The sequence below is a fragment of the Bubalus bubalis genome, chromosome 6 (genome assembly GCF_019923935.1).
Source record: "Bubalus bubalis isolate 160015118507 breed Murrah chromosome 6, NDDB_SH_1, whole genome shotgun sequence".
NCBI lineage: Eukaryota > Metazoa > Chordata > Mammalia > Artiodactyla > Bovidae > Bubalus > Bubalus bubalis.
Genome location: NC_059162.1, coordinates 112,495,550 through 112,511,219, shown reverse-complemented (window position 1 = coordinate 112,511,219; position 15,670 = coordinate 112,495,550). Strand labels below are relative to the sequence as shown.

The following is a 15,670-nucleotide window of genomic DNA, read 5'->3' as shown; positions in this document are numbered from 1 at the left end:
TCAGAGCAAGTATGCCCTGAACATACCATACTAGTCACTCTGTTTACCATGTTATGTTCATTTTCCTTTTTTAAAAAACATTTATATATTTATCTGGCTATGCCAGGTCTTAGTTGCAGCACTCGGGATCTTTACTTTTGGCACGTGGGTTCTTAGGTGCAGTATGTGGGATCTAGTTCCCTGACCAGGGATCGAACCTGGGCCCTCTGCATTGGTAGCACATAGTCTTAGCCACTGGAGCACCAGGGAAGTCCCTCATTTTCTCCTTTAATCCTCAAATCAATGTTATGAGGCAGATATTACTATTATTCCTATTCCACAACCAAGGAAATGGAGTGGGGGTGGGGGAGGGGCTTAAGGACGTCTATTTACATGTGTGAAAAAATTCATACAAGCCTTAAATAGCTGTGCTCCAGCCTTGACATGCAATCAAGGTGAGACTAGAGGTTATAGTTTTTTTTTTTTTTTCTGTAGGATCCTGGAAAGAATGAAAGGTTGTTGCTCTTAAGATTGAAAAGATGTGGATTAGCCATTTTGACTTATTTAGTTTAAGTTAGTAACTATTCACATACCAGTCTTCATAATATTTAAGTTTAATCTATACTCATTCTGAGTCTTGATCCAGTTTCTGCCTCAGTCTGGTTTACTAAAAAGGAAAAATCTCTCCTATAGCATTAAGACTTTAACAGTTTTCATGCCTGTTGACTTGTAACTTTGAGATCATCAGTATTTGCTTTAGGAAGTTATGTCTGTTAAAAATCCTGTCAAAAAGTGTTGACATAAAGATGTAGACTCTGTTTATCAGAGAAAGTTGATTTTACTCAGTAGTCAGGCTTCCCTCATAGCCCAATTGGTAAAGAATCTGCCTGCAGTGCAGGAGACCTGAGTTCGATTCCTGGGTCGGGAAGATCCCCTGGAGAAGGAAATGGCAACCCACTGCAGTATTCTTGCCTGGAGAATCCCATGGACAGAGGAGCCTGGCAGGCTACAATCCATGGGGTCACAAGAGTCGGACACGACTTAGTGACTAAACCACAAACCAAACCTTGTATTAACTATGATCTAACTGATTAGATTGAATTAGTTTGCACAAAAGACTGTGTAGTTTGTCTTATAATTAAGAATAATCTAAAGGCAGTCCTCTGTGTACAAAGGTATTTATTTCACAAGCAACATAGACTAACTTGCAACCACAAGGCAGAATCTTAGTTTTTCGTGCCCAGAAGAGAACTGAGGGCAGGCACCATGGTCCCTCCTGTGTGTTCTACCTGCACACGCCCATCTCTAAGCAGAAGTTTTAGGCAAGTTCCAAGGCTGTCTGTTAACTGAGAAGTCACACCAAAGAGGGCTTCCTAGTTGGTTCAGTGGTAAAGAATCTGCCTGCAATGCAGGAGACATTAGCTCGATTCCTGGGCCGGGAGGATCCCCTGGAGAAGGAAATGGGAACCCACTCCAGTATTTTGGCCTGGGAAATCCCAAGGACAGAGGAGCCTGACGGTCTACAGTCCACGTGGACTGTCACAAAAGGGTCACAAAAGAGTCGAACAGGACTTAGCAACTAACAACAACAACACATCGTAGAGGGCCACCTCCTGGGCTCACTGGCCCTCAGCTGGCCCCTCCGCCCCATCTCAGGAGCTGCGTGGAGGCCTGGCTGAACACTTCATCCTGCCCCACAGGGCCCTGAGTCCCTCAAGAAGACATATCCCTAGAGAGGAGGGACTGATAGGAGATAGAGCTAGAAGAACACACGAAGATTCAGGAGGAGCTGGGCAGCAGGGACACCATTGAGCATCTTTGCCTATTTCCTCAGGGACTGCACTGCATTTGGCACCTAAAACCTCCAAGAAACAGAGCCTCAAGGAAACTAAAACAATGGGCTCTGCATGGACTCTTTTAATAAGTATTTATTATGCAGACACATATATCAGGAGGATTGTGATAATGAATCAACATATTTAGAGCATATTTAGCTTCTTGGTAAACAGAGCGAGGAATTCCAGGAGGGTGCAGAGACTATAGCCTGGTAGGCCTGGAGAAGAACTAGAGGATGTGTCAAGGTGGAAATAGGAAAACACCAGGTATCTTAGCAACCAGCAGCTTGTGCGTTCCTTCAGGCCTTCCCTTTGTATTTTGCCAAATCAGATGGCAGGGGAGCAGTCCTGGGTGTCATAAATGAAGCTTTCAAGTTGGAGATGTTGCATGAGCCCTGCCAATAGGATATTATTTGGGGGGACTTTTTCTCATAAGGAAACAAAATAAATGTTTTGAAATGATTAACACGTGGAAATGACTGTGTGCTAATTCACTCACTGAACACAGATCTAGGAGCTCTGTCTCGAAGCAGGTGACGTAGTGGGTGTTGGGGACACAGTTCCCCTCAGAGAAAGTCTTCCCTGCAGAAGCCATCCTTTGGCCTGTGCTAAAGTCAGGGCCTCTGATTGGCAAAATAACCAACACCCTTCCCAGGCAATACTGGGAACACCTCGCATCATCCAGCCCGAGCCTGCCAAGGGGGCAAAGGAGCTGTGGGACCTCACTGACATGGACCAGTCTGGTGCCACCCATGGGGCCAGATCCTGAGAACCCTGGATCAAGGCAAGTGAAACAAACTGGTAAAAGGATTGCATCTCACACCTTCCACCACACAGGCTTCCCTGGTGGCTCAGATGGTAAAGAATCTGCCTGCAATGCAGGAGGCCTGGATTTGATCCCTGGGTCAGGAAGATCCCCTGGAGGAGGGCATGGCAACCCACTCCAATATTCTTGCCTGGAGAATCCCATGGACAGAGGAGCCTGGCGGGCTACAGTCCATGGGGTCGCAAAGAGTCTGACATGACTGAACACTTTCCACTTTCCATAACACTTCCCACCACAAAGAAAGGAGCAGTACGCTGTGCAGACCTCACAGTTCACACCACCCATGGACGGTTGCTGTGGCCCACTTCCTGGTGACAAGGATGGTGGCCACCTTTGCACGAGGCCCAGAGCAGGTCCAGGCTGCAGTGCAGGCCTCTCTTCTGCTGGGACCATCTGAATCAGGGAGAGGTGTTTGGGATGGGAATAGATGTCATGTGAGTTCATGGGAGGCCCCGGCCAGGGAATCAGAGCCTAGGCCCCTGAGTCTGGAGCAGGCCCATGCCATTTGCAGCAGAGAATCGTCCATCATTCCAGAATCAGCTCCTGCCCTGGGGCCTGGTGGACACGGAGCATCTGGGCAGGGCCATTCAGTGCCCATTCGGTCAGAGCCACCCTGAGAACTAGAGACCCACCATTGGGAGGCCAGTGGGCTCCATGACACCCTGTCCTGGGGTGGAAGGGGCACCCCCAGGAGGGAAGCACAGGGTGAGCTGTCTGGGTGTCGTGGGGCCCGCCAGGTGGAGACTCACCCACTGGTGTCCATGGTCTGCAGTCTCTGGAACAACGTCTCCGAGAGGCTCGGCCGGCCAACCTCGGCGGCTCGAGCGTTCTCCATGGAAGCAGGGGCCTCCTTAGCCTCGCATGGCCCCACAGGTAAAGGGATGATGTTTCTGGGTGGCAACTCGGGTGGAGACACGGCCCCTTCTACCCAAGACAAGAACAGGAGAGCCGTCTGGGCTGAGTGCACCCTCCCTCAGCATCTCCACCCCCCGACGCCCTCTGTTGGTGATCTCCCCGCCCTCCCGTCACGTGGGGTCCAGGCCAGGCGCCCAGCCACAGACCCGCCTATGCCCACTCTGTCCCTTTCCATCCTTGCTTCCTTGCCAGCTGACTCTGGGGGAGCTGACCAAGGACAGGTCTTGGTGGTCTCTGACCCGGGGCCCAGCACAGAGTGAGTCCCATTGAGATGCTCTGCAAACACCCACTAGGATAAGGTGGCCGTGCCAGGATGGGCTGCTGGCCTTGGATGGTGAGCGGCTCAGCAGGACAGCCGGCTGTGGGGCAGAGCAGGGGCCCTGGACCAGCTGACGCTGGGTGCCCATCACGGGAGGAGCGGGGCGGGGAGCAGGCAGGCTCCAGCCACACTCCCACCCAGGCCCCCTTTGCTCTGGACTTTCCAATCTCCATCCTTCTTTCTCTATCCCTCCAGACGCTCAGAGACAATGGAAGAGAGGGAGGGGCTCCCTCCACCCAAGTGACCAGACTCGGCTTGGGAGATGGGGCTCCTGCCCACTCACCGGGGAAAACTTCCATCCTGCATGTAGCAGAGATTGGGGGGAGGGGTGAGTCCTGAGCCCCTGGGGCCTGTGACATCTGGTCCCAGGCTCTCCCTACACAGAATGGCTACCCCCACAGGCCTGGCCACAGACCTCCCCCAGGGACTGACACCTTGGACTGGACTGTCGGGGGCGGGGTTGGGGGAGGGGTGGGGTGGGGGAGGGAGAGTGGGGTGGGGGTGGGGAGGCTCCACTTCAAGCCAACAACAGGGCCTTGCTTGGGGAAGGGAAGCCGGCCATAGTGAGATTGTGCTTCTCTTTCCAGTTCTTTCAGGGAGGCCTTTTTCTAGTGTTGGGGCCTTTTTCTAGACCACCATGCCCAGAGGGGAAGAAATGGGGTGGTGTGTGAGAAGGAATGCAGAGGGCATTTCAGCAGGATGGCATCTCCGTGTCAAGGCCCAGCCTGGACTCCTGGGTACCGCTGGGTGACACCACGCAGCCCCGGGCACAGCCCTGGCCCCAGACTCACGGTGGACGTGTCATCTCTGGCTATGTCACAGCCGAGGGCACCTCTTCCTGGGCCGGGGGAGGCGAGAAGGGACACGGCTGCCTCAGCCTGTGAGCTGTTCCCCTCAGCCCCTGCAGACCTGAGCACCTTTGAACACACTCTGGCTGGGCCTCACTCCAGGAGCAGGTGGCTATTCAGAGCTGGCCCTCTGGTGAGGCCGCCCAGGCGTTGTGCAATTGCTCGAGGTGGGTCTCCAGGGAGGTAATGGAAAGCTGGCCCGCAGAGGCGGGGGAAAGGACGCCCCATGGACGGCTGGGAGCAGCCGGACACAGGAGGAGCCAGGCCGGGGACCTCGGCACCTCTGGTCTCGTCTGTCCTTGAGGGGAGACCCCTAAGGGTCTTGTTGGTTCCAGGCCCTGGGACCTGGGACTTAGGGGGAGCCGTGGCCGGTTGAGAGTCTCAGTTATGTATCTCAGGGGTTTCTTTTAGGACCTGAACATTTGAGGGAAGAGAAGGGTGGCTCCCTGGCTGCACTGCCTCTCTCTGTCCGACTCTTGCCTGTGCGTCTGTCCTTCCACTGCTAAAGCAGCAGGACTGATCTCAGATACCTTTCAGGGGCTGTACCTTTGTTTTGTTTTGTTTTAATGATACTCTCATGAAACACCTTTCTCATCCTTCCAGTTTGGTGCAATGATCTCTTCCTCCCTCCTCTTTCCAGCAAAATTCAGCTAATTATTTTGACAATGATTTTAACAACATTGAGTGTTTACTGTGTACTAGGCTCTGGGATCTACATTGACTCATTTGATGACAGCGAGAGGTAGACATGATTTTTAGTGTCTCTTTAAGAGAGGTCTGTGGTTTGGAGAGGTTAAGTAATTCATCTGAGGTCACACAGCTAAGAAGATGGGGAGCAGGAAGTTTGACCTAGGTCTGTCTGACCCCAGAGCCTTTGTTCCTAGCAGGTCTTTAACCACCGTGTCACTCCCTCTGATAACCAGACCCACCTAATCTACAGGCACTTGAAGTGGGAGAAATACCCCAGAACTTAACCACGGGACTCAGATGGCAGGGACCCAAGGCACTTTCCCTCCGTCCTTTCCTACCTGTCTCCTCTTCTGGCTCATCTCCCGTGTCCTCCTCCTCCAGGGGCACAGGATACTGCAGGTGGGTCACCAAACCCATGTTTTCCTTCTTGTAAAACTCGATGAGCTGGTCCAGCTTGGTGAAGAATCTCATGGGGACGCCTTCGGACGCCTGAGGACAAATCCCAAACAGAAGCACATTGAACTGACTGGAACACCAGCCAACCACAAAGGCCACCTGCAGCGGAGACCGACAAGACCCAGGGAGTGACCACAATCCAGAAAAAGTCCTGGGCTCCCACACAGGGCCTGGCCACCATGCCCACACCCTCACAGCTGCAACCAGCAGCCCCTAACAGCCAGTCTGCAAAAGGCACAAATAGAACAGTTAAAAAAAATTTTTTTTTCTTTCGGTTTAAAAAAACACTTTTCTTCTAGAAAGTATTACGTTGCAGAAATAATGCATTTTCTTTATGGAAAAAATCTTAAATATATAATTAAATAAATCATCTGTAGTCCCACAACCCCAAGAGACACATTTTCAATAGTTTAGAATAGTTTTTCTAGACTATTGTATATTTGTGTGTGTGTGTGTGTGTGTGTGTGTGTGTGTGTGGGTGTGTGTTTGGTAGGGGGAGTTATTAACCCTCCTCCCCCAAGAGCTTTAATTTTTAAATACGGGAAAAATTTATTTTAGCAATTGTTTTATTTTTATGTTTTTCATTTTCCACATGATTCTGTTTTACCAAAACTCAGAAAATGGTCAAGGCAGCACAAAAATCTTCCCTGATTTGTATCTCTGTTGCTAATGACAGGGCCAAGGGAGGGTAATTCTGGGTTGTTCAAATGCCCTGGGGCCAGGTCTCCTTATCTCTTGCTCAATGGCTCCAGCTGGAAACTCAAGTTCGGAGGCAGCCGGTGTCTCCCACCGAGGCCCCGCCCCTGCGGAGCCCCCGCCCCTGCGGAGCCCCGCCCACACGAAGGTGCCACCTCGGTGATTACCCTCCCTGGGTGATCAGGTAGCCGGGCAGGATGAAGAACTGCAAGCAGGATATTTAGGGTCTCCTGGATGCTGTACCCTACGGCTCCTAACCCAGCATGCCCCAACGTCCTGCCCATCCTCCCTGATCAGTTCCCTGATCCACTTCCCCTTGGTGTTCCATCCCAAGGAATTTGCACCACTGTCTCCCCACTGGCCCAGCCAAAAACCCAGAAGACTGCCTCCCCCCACCAACACACAGAGGGCAAAGTGGACAGTGTAAGGGAGGGAAGACATCCAGAAATGGGCCAGGACCTGTCCTTGAGCCCTGCTCCTGGTGGTAACCCCAAGTCGTGATGGAGAGGTGTTTGCTCTCCTCAGAGAGACGGAGAGGCCAATGTGGAGCCTGAGGAAAGGGGAGAGACAGAACAGATTCCGCTTCTGTCTCTCCCCTTTCCTCAGGCTCCACTTTGGCCTCTCCCTCTCTCTCCACATGTATTTGTGTGTGTAGTACAATGCATACATGTATAAATCTATATGTGAGGGCACATCAGTGTGTTTGAGTATGTGGCTTAAGCTACTGAGTAAATTAATGAAGAGTTTAACAAAAGGGTGTTTTGATTATTTTCAATAAATTCCGTTGCTTTCAGAAAGCCCCACAATAAAGCAATTTCTTTTGAGCATCATCGAACCAGAGAGATCTCAGCAGCGGCAGCCAGGCTGCCTAAAAAGTAACCTAAATAGGTTCAAAACCCAAAATGAGAGGCATAACAAAAATAATTTGACACGACACAGGGTCAATGAACTCGATTCAGTTACAGCAGTCCTGACAGGTGTCATCCTGTTAAAGACTTTACAGCTAATGGATGACAAGCCATTAGGCATATGGAAAGAGGATGTGAAATATCAAAGAAAGTCAAGGTGAAATGACTCATGTGTGAGTCTGGAAAAGGGTTCTTAGCTGGAGGATGTCTGGGGAATGTGTATCTGAGACAGCACATGAACTGTGGGAATTAGATGCCCCGATGCTAAGACACGTATTATTTTATGTACTGCTAACAGCTAAAGCATAAAACAAGATACACCATCATTCTGTGGGCACAGTTGACTTCAGAGATGTTTACGTGACAAGCACTTTAGAAATGATGAAATACGCTGGATACTAAGTGTGCAGAAGAACAGTTGTGTGTGTGTGTGTGTGTGTTAGTTGCTCAGTTTTGTCTGACTCTTTGCGACCGCATGGACTATAACCTGCTAGGCTCCTCTGTCCATGCGATTTTCCAGGCAAGTATACTGTAGTGGGTAGCCATTTCCTTCTCCAGCGGATCTTCCCAACCAGAGATCGAACCCCAGTGTCCCACATTGCAAACAGATTCTTTACTGCTTCGGCCACCAGGGGAGCCTGCAGAAGAACAGAAGACTCTAAAATTCACCTAAACACTATGGATCCAGTGAGTGGGGAGTGTTGTTGGTGAGAGAGAGACACTGGGGCCCTGCTTGTGCTAGGACTGAACACAGAGGCCAGGGAGCCAGGGCCTGGTGAACATGGGCTGCTGGCCGCCCAGGTGGCCCAGGTTCCCAGGAAGGTAGAGAAAGAGTCCAATCTCCAGGAAGGCGGAGCTTGTGGAGGGTCTCCTTCCTGTGTATGTTGTATCGCAGCTCCCGGGAGGGGAGCAGCAAGGGCAAGCCTCAGGCACCTAAGGGTCTGCAGGCAGCAGACGACCCCAAAGCACAGACTTGCTGTGCACGCATGGGTCAGTGGGGAGGGAGCAGGCTGTCTGAGCAGGTGGACACAGACACAGGGACGCAGAAGAAATGGTGAAGGCAGGACGCCGGCGGGGCCACAGGGCTCCCTGGGGGAGATGTCCCTGAGAAAATGTCCTCATAAGTCTCCGTCATTGGCACTGAGACTTGAAGCGCTTTGCAGACACTCCTTGAGAGCTGAGGTTCAAAGCACATTCAAGAGGAGCCGGAGGAGAGAAAGGTCAGGGTGCCCAGAGTTGTGGCGGCTCCTGAGCTGACCAGGCTCATTCAGGGGGGTCCGGACATGGGGGTCGGAGGCTCCGTGTGCCCAGGAAGGAGCAGCCCAGCCATGGCCTTCTCACGCCTGCGCTGGGCTGAGAAAGGCCCTCCATTGAGGCAGGATGAGGGCCAATCAAAGCCGACATTGGGAGTCAGGGCTTCCAAGTGAACAGTGCCTTGACCGTGGGGAACTGGTGCCTGGTCAAGTTCATATGTGCCTGCCTGTGGTGCAGCCCATTGTCGGGGACAGGGTCTGCTTGCTGTCATGTCCCCAGATGGAGCTGCAGGGCCGGACTGTCAGGGCAGGGATGCTTGGCGATTACTGCTTGGACGGACTTGCAGTACCGGGGTCAGGATGGACATTCAGGGGGAGAAAGGGGCAGAGACGGCTCTCAGTGGGCCTGGGAGGAGGTACGGAGAAATGGCTGGGGGAGTGGAGGTAGCAGGGGAGCACTTCCTCCCTTTACACTGCTCCCCCAAACTGATCCCCCCAAAGTGATGCCTTTTCAACAATTTTATGCAAAACGTCTGTCTGCGAGGTTGTTGAGTGTATCGTCAGAGCCAGGCAGGAAACAGATGCCACATTCAGCTGGGGGGCTTGGGAAGAATTTAGTGGACGGGGTGTAGAATACCAATAAGAGGGGGTGCGGCCCTCCACCACCAGTGAAGTGAGGCATCAGTGTTCACCCTGGACCAACCACGGGGGAGGGTGGACTCGGGACCCAAAGAGGCTGCCGGCACAGGAGCTGAAGCCTCTGTGAAGCCAACGCCCAGGCCCTACAGGGAAGGAATGGGGGCGGAAGGTCCCCCGCCCTCCATCACCCAGCTGTGCATGGCATTTGCCCAACCCAACAGGAAACCAGGAGACTCGGAGGCGTCTGGGCTTGAATGCAGCCAGCAGCCGCACACAGAGCCCGGGTGACAAGACGCCCAGGAAGCGGCGGGAAGGCAGGGCTCCGGAGTCCTGCGGGCAATGGCAAACCCCGCAGCGGGAGGGGGACCGGCCAGGCTTCTGGGGCAGGGCCCTCCCTGGGTCCCTAACAGCCGCCAGACTGCCTTCCTCATTCCGCAGCCGCTGCCTTCCTGTAGAGATCCCCCAAGTCATTTTGAAACAGAGAAGGAAACCCTGAAGGTTTACGCTAGCGGAGCACCGCGGACGCTGCCCTGTGCAGTTAGAGATGGGGGATTTCTGCTCCATGACAGCCCTTGCTCCACGAACAAATACAAATGCCTTCTCTCTGGAGCAGACTCCTAGCACACAGAGCAGACAGCGTGATCTGAAAAAGCCCAGAGCAGCAATTCCTACGGTAAATTGGCTTTTCATTCACGACGTGCGGGGCAAAGAACAGGCAGCCCTCTGGGATCGACTAAATGGACATGACTTTCATCACCAAAAGTGATGCAGAAGGGAAAAAAAACCACACACACGGTTAGTTCAGATCCAGAGACAAAGCACCTGAGTGATTTCTCACCTCCCCTTTCCAGGTCTATGGAAGTTTCCAGGTGATTTCCAGCAAGATCGTTTCAGGATCAGCGACAGTGACTCACCAAGCCCAGCCGGGCCTGCTCCCTCTACAAGCTGATGAGTTTTTGGAAGAGAGGGACTCTGCTTGGCTCAGCCTTACATGGTTGCCCAAGTGCCTTGCAAGGGTAATAACAGGCCCTAGCCCTGTTCGGGGAGATGTGTGCCTTGCCTAAAACCAACCTCATGGTTGAAAAGCTCTAGCTGGAGACACAGAAGTGTGGCTTACTGAGCTGGGCCTGGCCGGGAGAGGTCCCTTCACCCTATGGCTTGGCACCTGTGCGTACCCACGTACAATACTTCTGGGGAGGTGCAGAGCATGGGGGATGCCCTCCACCACCCAGGCCACCAGGGTCTTTAAAACAAAGGACAGCGGATGTCCAGACTGTGGGTGGCTCGTGGCTGCAGCCTCTGAGAAAGGCTTTGTCCCTGGAACCAATTCTTGCGCTCTGACTTTCAGGTGTGGTACAGATGGAGGGGGAGCAGGGCAGGGAGGCCGGAGCACTGGGCAGGCTGAACTTTCCCAGAAGATAATTTTAACCTCACACTGTCTGCTGCCTCTAAGTGGGGAACTGAAAGGAGGCGAGCCCCACCAACCTCTGCCCCACCCCAGGAGGAAGCCAACCAGGGAGTCAGGAAGAGTCTGGCACCTTCATTTTAAAATGAAAAGGCTATACAAACATTGTGGAAATTTTACAAATAATGGGAAAATGTTAAGAAGTGGGGTGGGAGAGGGGATTTGCTCATTACCTCACTGCAGCAAAGTGTTTCTTTTAAGTCCGTAGGGAAGTCTCTGTGCTCTGCTGTACTCAGTCACGTCCAACTCTCTGTGACTCTATGGACTGTATCCCACCAGGCTGCCCTGTCCATTGGAATCTCCGGGCAAGAATCCTGGAGTGGGTTGCTGTGCCTTCCTGCAGGCGATCTTCCCGAGCCAGGGATTGAACTTGTGTCTCTTAAGTCTCTGGCATTAGGCATGCAGGTTCTTTACCACTAACGCCACCTGGGAAGTCCAGGAGAGTCTCTAGAAAGATCTTAAGTGGGGAAACAGCCCCATTTGTCTGCTGTGAGGAGAATGGCAGGGAGGGGTGTGGGTGGCTGGTGTCATGAGCATTTGTTTTCCTGGTGAGGATACCCTCGGCCGGAGGAGGCTGGAAGGGTGATGGAGGCCTCAGAGGCGGTAGCTGGGGAGAGCTAGATTCAGCCCAGACCTCGGGGCCGCCAGACTTGGGGCTCCCACCTGTCCAGAGAGGCAACTGCCCTGATGGAGCAGAACGAGGGAGAGTGTGGAATCTGGCTGTCTGGGCTCAGCACCCACCTCCCACTTCCATCCCCAGCATCTCTCCCTCCACTCAGCAATCAGCCCTGCTGGGGCTGGACTCCCGCCCCGCCCTGTCCTGCCTGCCTCTCACAGTCTGGAAGCCATCTCCCCCAGCCCTGTCTCTGCCCTGCCCTCTGCCAGCCCCTCAAAGGCTTTCCTTGGTCTTCCTTCTGCCCTCAGGACTGGTCTGAATCTTTAATCGCCTCCTCTCCCCCCAAACCTCCAACTTGGGGAAAGGAAGGAGAGGCAGAGGGACCAGGTCACGGATCTCGTGGTTCTGTTGGGGCCTGCAGAGTTTGGGTTTTGTTCTAAGAGCGGAGTAAGTAGGCACTGCCCTACTCCTGCCCCTCCCCACCCCAACATCCCCACTCTGAACTGGGGAGGTGCCATGGAGGGGGAGGGCGCCAGGGTGGAGATGGACCTGGAGCAGCCTTGTTAACATACCTGGGAGGGGATGGTATCTGACCCGGAATGGACCCCCGAGGTGTCTCCTTAGAAGCCCTTCCTCTTTCCCTGCACGTCCCCTCCTTTCTGGAAGACATGTGTGATCTGTCTGCTTCCTTTCCTTGCTCTTCCTTTGAAGTGGCCAGAGCCCCTGGGGCTTTGGGGCTAGGGCCAAGGAGGTGGTCAGCCGGCAGGGGATGTAGGTGGAGCAGGGAAGGTCAGGGCCTGGCCAGGGCCTGGGGCAGCCGAGCAGGAAACTGGCAAACAATGAAAGATAAGGAGAGATGGGAGCTGGGCTCCTTGCTGCTGGAGAAGGGAGTGGGGATAGGCTGAACTCTGCAGTATCGGGCTGGAAGGGGAAGCATCAGTGTGAGCGCAGGTTAATATTTTTTACGAACGCAAGTAAATACTGCTGCAGGTGTGTGAATGTGTATGCTTGTCCACACACATTTCCCAGCTCTGTCTTCCACGAGGATCCAGAAGAAATAACTTCCCAGTTGTAACGAGCCTACCTAAATACTGCAGTGCTAAGTCTAGTGCTAAATCGCTTCAGTCGTGTCCGACTCTTTGGGACCCCATGGTTTGTAGTCCACCAGGCTCCTCGTCCATGGGATTTTCAGGGCAAGAATACTGGAGCGGGTTGCCATCTCCTTCTCCAGAGGATGTTCCCAACCCAGGGATGGAACCTGCAGGTTCTTCACCACTAGCGCCACCTGGGAAGCCCAGGTGTAAACACTGTAAATCCCCTGCATATGAATGAGTTCCATTCTGAGAACAGGTTCATAAATCCAATTTGTCTGTAAGTCCAATAAACTTAGCCTAGGTACCCAACTGACACAATTGGCCATATAGTACTATACTGTAATAAGTTTATACTTCTTTCCACACAAATAATATATAACAAACAAACAAGAAAACAGTTTTAATCTTACAGTATGATGCCTTGAAAAGCACAGTAGTACAGTACAGCAGGTGGTGTGCAGGGACTGGCAGCAAGCGAACAGGCAAGAAGAGTCACTCACTGGAGGAGGGAGAGCAGGTACAGCTGAAGGATTACCAGCGATAGGAGATGGAGGGCAAGCTGCAATGTCGCTCATGCCTGATGCTGATGGAATGCACGCTCGCCTCCTTGAACGCTCACAACTTGAAGGTCTGTATGTAGGGGACTTACTGTACTACCCTCCACTAAGAGGAACCAGCTCCTTGGATGGCTGAACTTAGGGTCAGAACAGGAAAGGTATAAGGTGAGCCTGGAACATCTTTTATCCCAGAAAGTAAATGTTCAAAAAATGATGCAGATTTGTCTAAAGGATACAGGAGTCAGGAGACGACAGATAGGATGGTTGAAAGGACCATCTGGCACAATCTGAGCATCAAAATGCATACTAAAAATAGTGATCATTTATTGAATAAAATAGGAGTTCATGAGTCTATACAGATGTAAACAAATGAGCCAGGAAAGCTCTTTTCACAGTAGAATGCCAACTAGTAACTGTCACAGGGATGATGGGAACAGTCACCGTTTGGCAACCATCATAGTAATAATGGATTCGGGAAAGAATCAACAGATGCCAGAGATGCCAAGACTAGTGGGTGAGACTTTGAGGAGGAGTGGGCTCTCTAGATTGTCCCAACGTGTCTTCTCACAAAAGAGTGCATCCTTTAAAAGGGGAAGATAGTACCTTTTCAAAGAGGAAACTTGGCTAACCCCACCTTAACCAAGTGGCAAAGTTAACTTCCCCAGTAATGGGACAAAGTGACACGGTGCTCTCCTGGGACTGGTACACGGAGGACACAGCAGTGCTTCTGTGGTACCTGCCAAAATGCAGCCCCTGGACCCAGTTGCATGGAGACACCTAAAAACCCCACACTGAGGGATAGTCTACAGAATTATCAGCCCATTCTCTGCAAAAATGCCAAGTTTCATCAAACTAGTCAATTCTAAAGGAAATCGACCCTGAACTGATGCTGAAGCTGAAGCTCCAATACTTTGGCACCTGATGCGAAGAGCCAACTCACTGGCAAAGACCCTGATGCTGGGAAAGATTGAGGGCAAAAGGAGAACGGGGCGGCAGAAGATGAGGTGGTTGGATGGCATCATCGACTCAATGGACATGAGTTTGAACAAACTCTGGGAGATGGTGAAGGACAGGGAAGCCTGGCATGCTGCAGTTCATGGGGTCACAAAGAGTCGGACATGACTGAGCAACCGAATAAGAAAGTGAAAGTGTTAATCACTCAGTTATGTCCGACTCTTTGTGACTCCATGGACTGTAGCTTGCCTGCCAGGCTCCTCAGTCCATAGAATTCTCCAGGCAAGTGTACTGGAGTGGGTTGCCATTCCGTTCTCCAGGGGATCTTCCCAACCCAGGGATGGAATCAGGGTCTCCTGCATTGCAGGCAGATTCTTGACCATCTGAATCACCAGGGAAGCCCCTAATGACAAGGGATGTGATATTTACAAGCAACAAGTGATCCTGGATTAAACTTTGGGCCAGAGGGGCAGGTATAAATAAATAAATACATATTTGTTTACATATATAAATATTTGTTTATATATGAGTATATATATCTTATATTTTATAAATATGTATAGTGAAAGTGAAAGTCACTTTGTTGTGTCAGACTCTGTGATTCCATGGACTGTATAGGTATGCAGTCCATGGAATTCTCCAGGCCAGAATACTGGAGTGGGTAGCTGTTCCCTTCTCCAGGGGATCTTCCCAACTCAGGAATCAAACTGCGGTCTCCTGTATTGCAGGCAGATTCTTTACCAGCTGAGCCACTAAGGAAGCCAAGAATACTGGAGTGGATAGCCTATTCCTTCTCCCATGGATCTTCCTGATCCAGGAATCAAACCAGGGTCTCCTTTGTTGCAGGTGAATTCTTTCCCAGCTGAACTACTAGGGAAGTCCTTAAATATGTATATGTAAAACATACAAACAAATATTTATTTTAATATAAATATTAAATAATATCTATATATTGCTATAAAGGACATTATTAAGACAACTGGAGAAATTTGAATGGGATCTGAAGAGTCTATGTTAATTTCCTGATTCTGATGGTTGGACAATGGTTATGTAAGAGAGAGTACATATTTAGGAAAAACACTGAAATATTTAAGAGTGATGGGTCATTGTCAGCAACTGACTCTCCAATAATTAAAAAAATAATAATAGCATGAGAGCAAGAGAATGAGAAACTTATTATGCTAAAATGTTGACTGGGGAAAGTGAATGAAGGGCATACAAGAAATTTTTGCACTGTTCTTGAAATTTCTATAAATCTGATGTTATTTTCAAAATAAAAAGTGAAGAAGATAATTAGGGTGGAAAAGATCTATATCCTAATCAGGATAGTGGTTCTATGGAAACACTCTTTTGAACTATACATTGTAATAAAAAGTTTAAAAAAAATTAGAGTGTGAACCTAACTCATTTAATTAACGTTCACACAAGAACAGACACACACCCAGAGGGGGAGGGGTTTAAAAGATTTTGTCCAACTCCTGTCAGAATAACCAGGAGATTTTTCACAAAACTAGAATAGATAATTCCAAAATGTATACAGAATTGCAGAAGAGCCAGAATTGCCAAAGTGATCCTGAGGAAAAAGAACAAAACTAGAGGTATATCCATCCCAGACTTCAG

General features: G+C 50.9%; 1 protein-coding gene and 1 non-coding gene across 3 annotated transcripts in view; both read right to left on the bottom strand.

The window, feature by feature from the left end:
* Window positions 1–15,670, bottom strand: part of INPP5D (inositol polyphosphate-5-phosphatase D) — a 136,528-nt gene that overhangs the window by 72,147 nt on the left and 48,711 nt on the right. For both annotated transcript variants that reach the window (XM_044945292.1, XM_006041763.3), the window contains exons 3-4: window positions 5,751–5,901; window positions 3,390–3,564 (exon numbers count right to left, since the gene is read on the bottom strand). In XM_044945292.1, the coding sequence (XP_044801227.1) occupies window positions 3,390–3,564; window positions 5,751–5,901 (326 nt within the window). The remainder of the gene's footprint in view (window positions 1–3,389; window positions 3,565–5,750; window positions 5,902–15,670) is intronic.
* TRNAG-ACC lies at window positions 177–249 on the bottom strand. The gene has a single exon. It is a non-coding gene; the product is annotated as a tRNA-Gly (tRNA).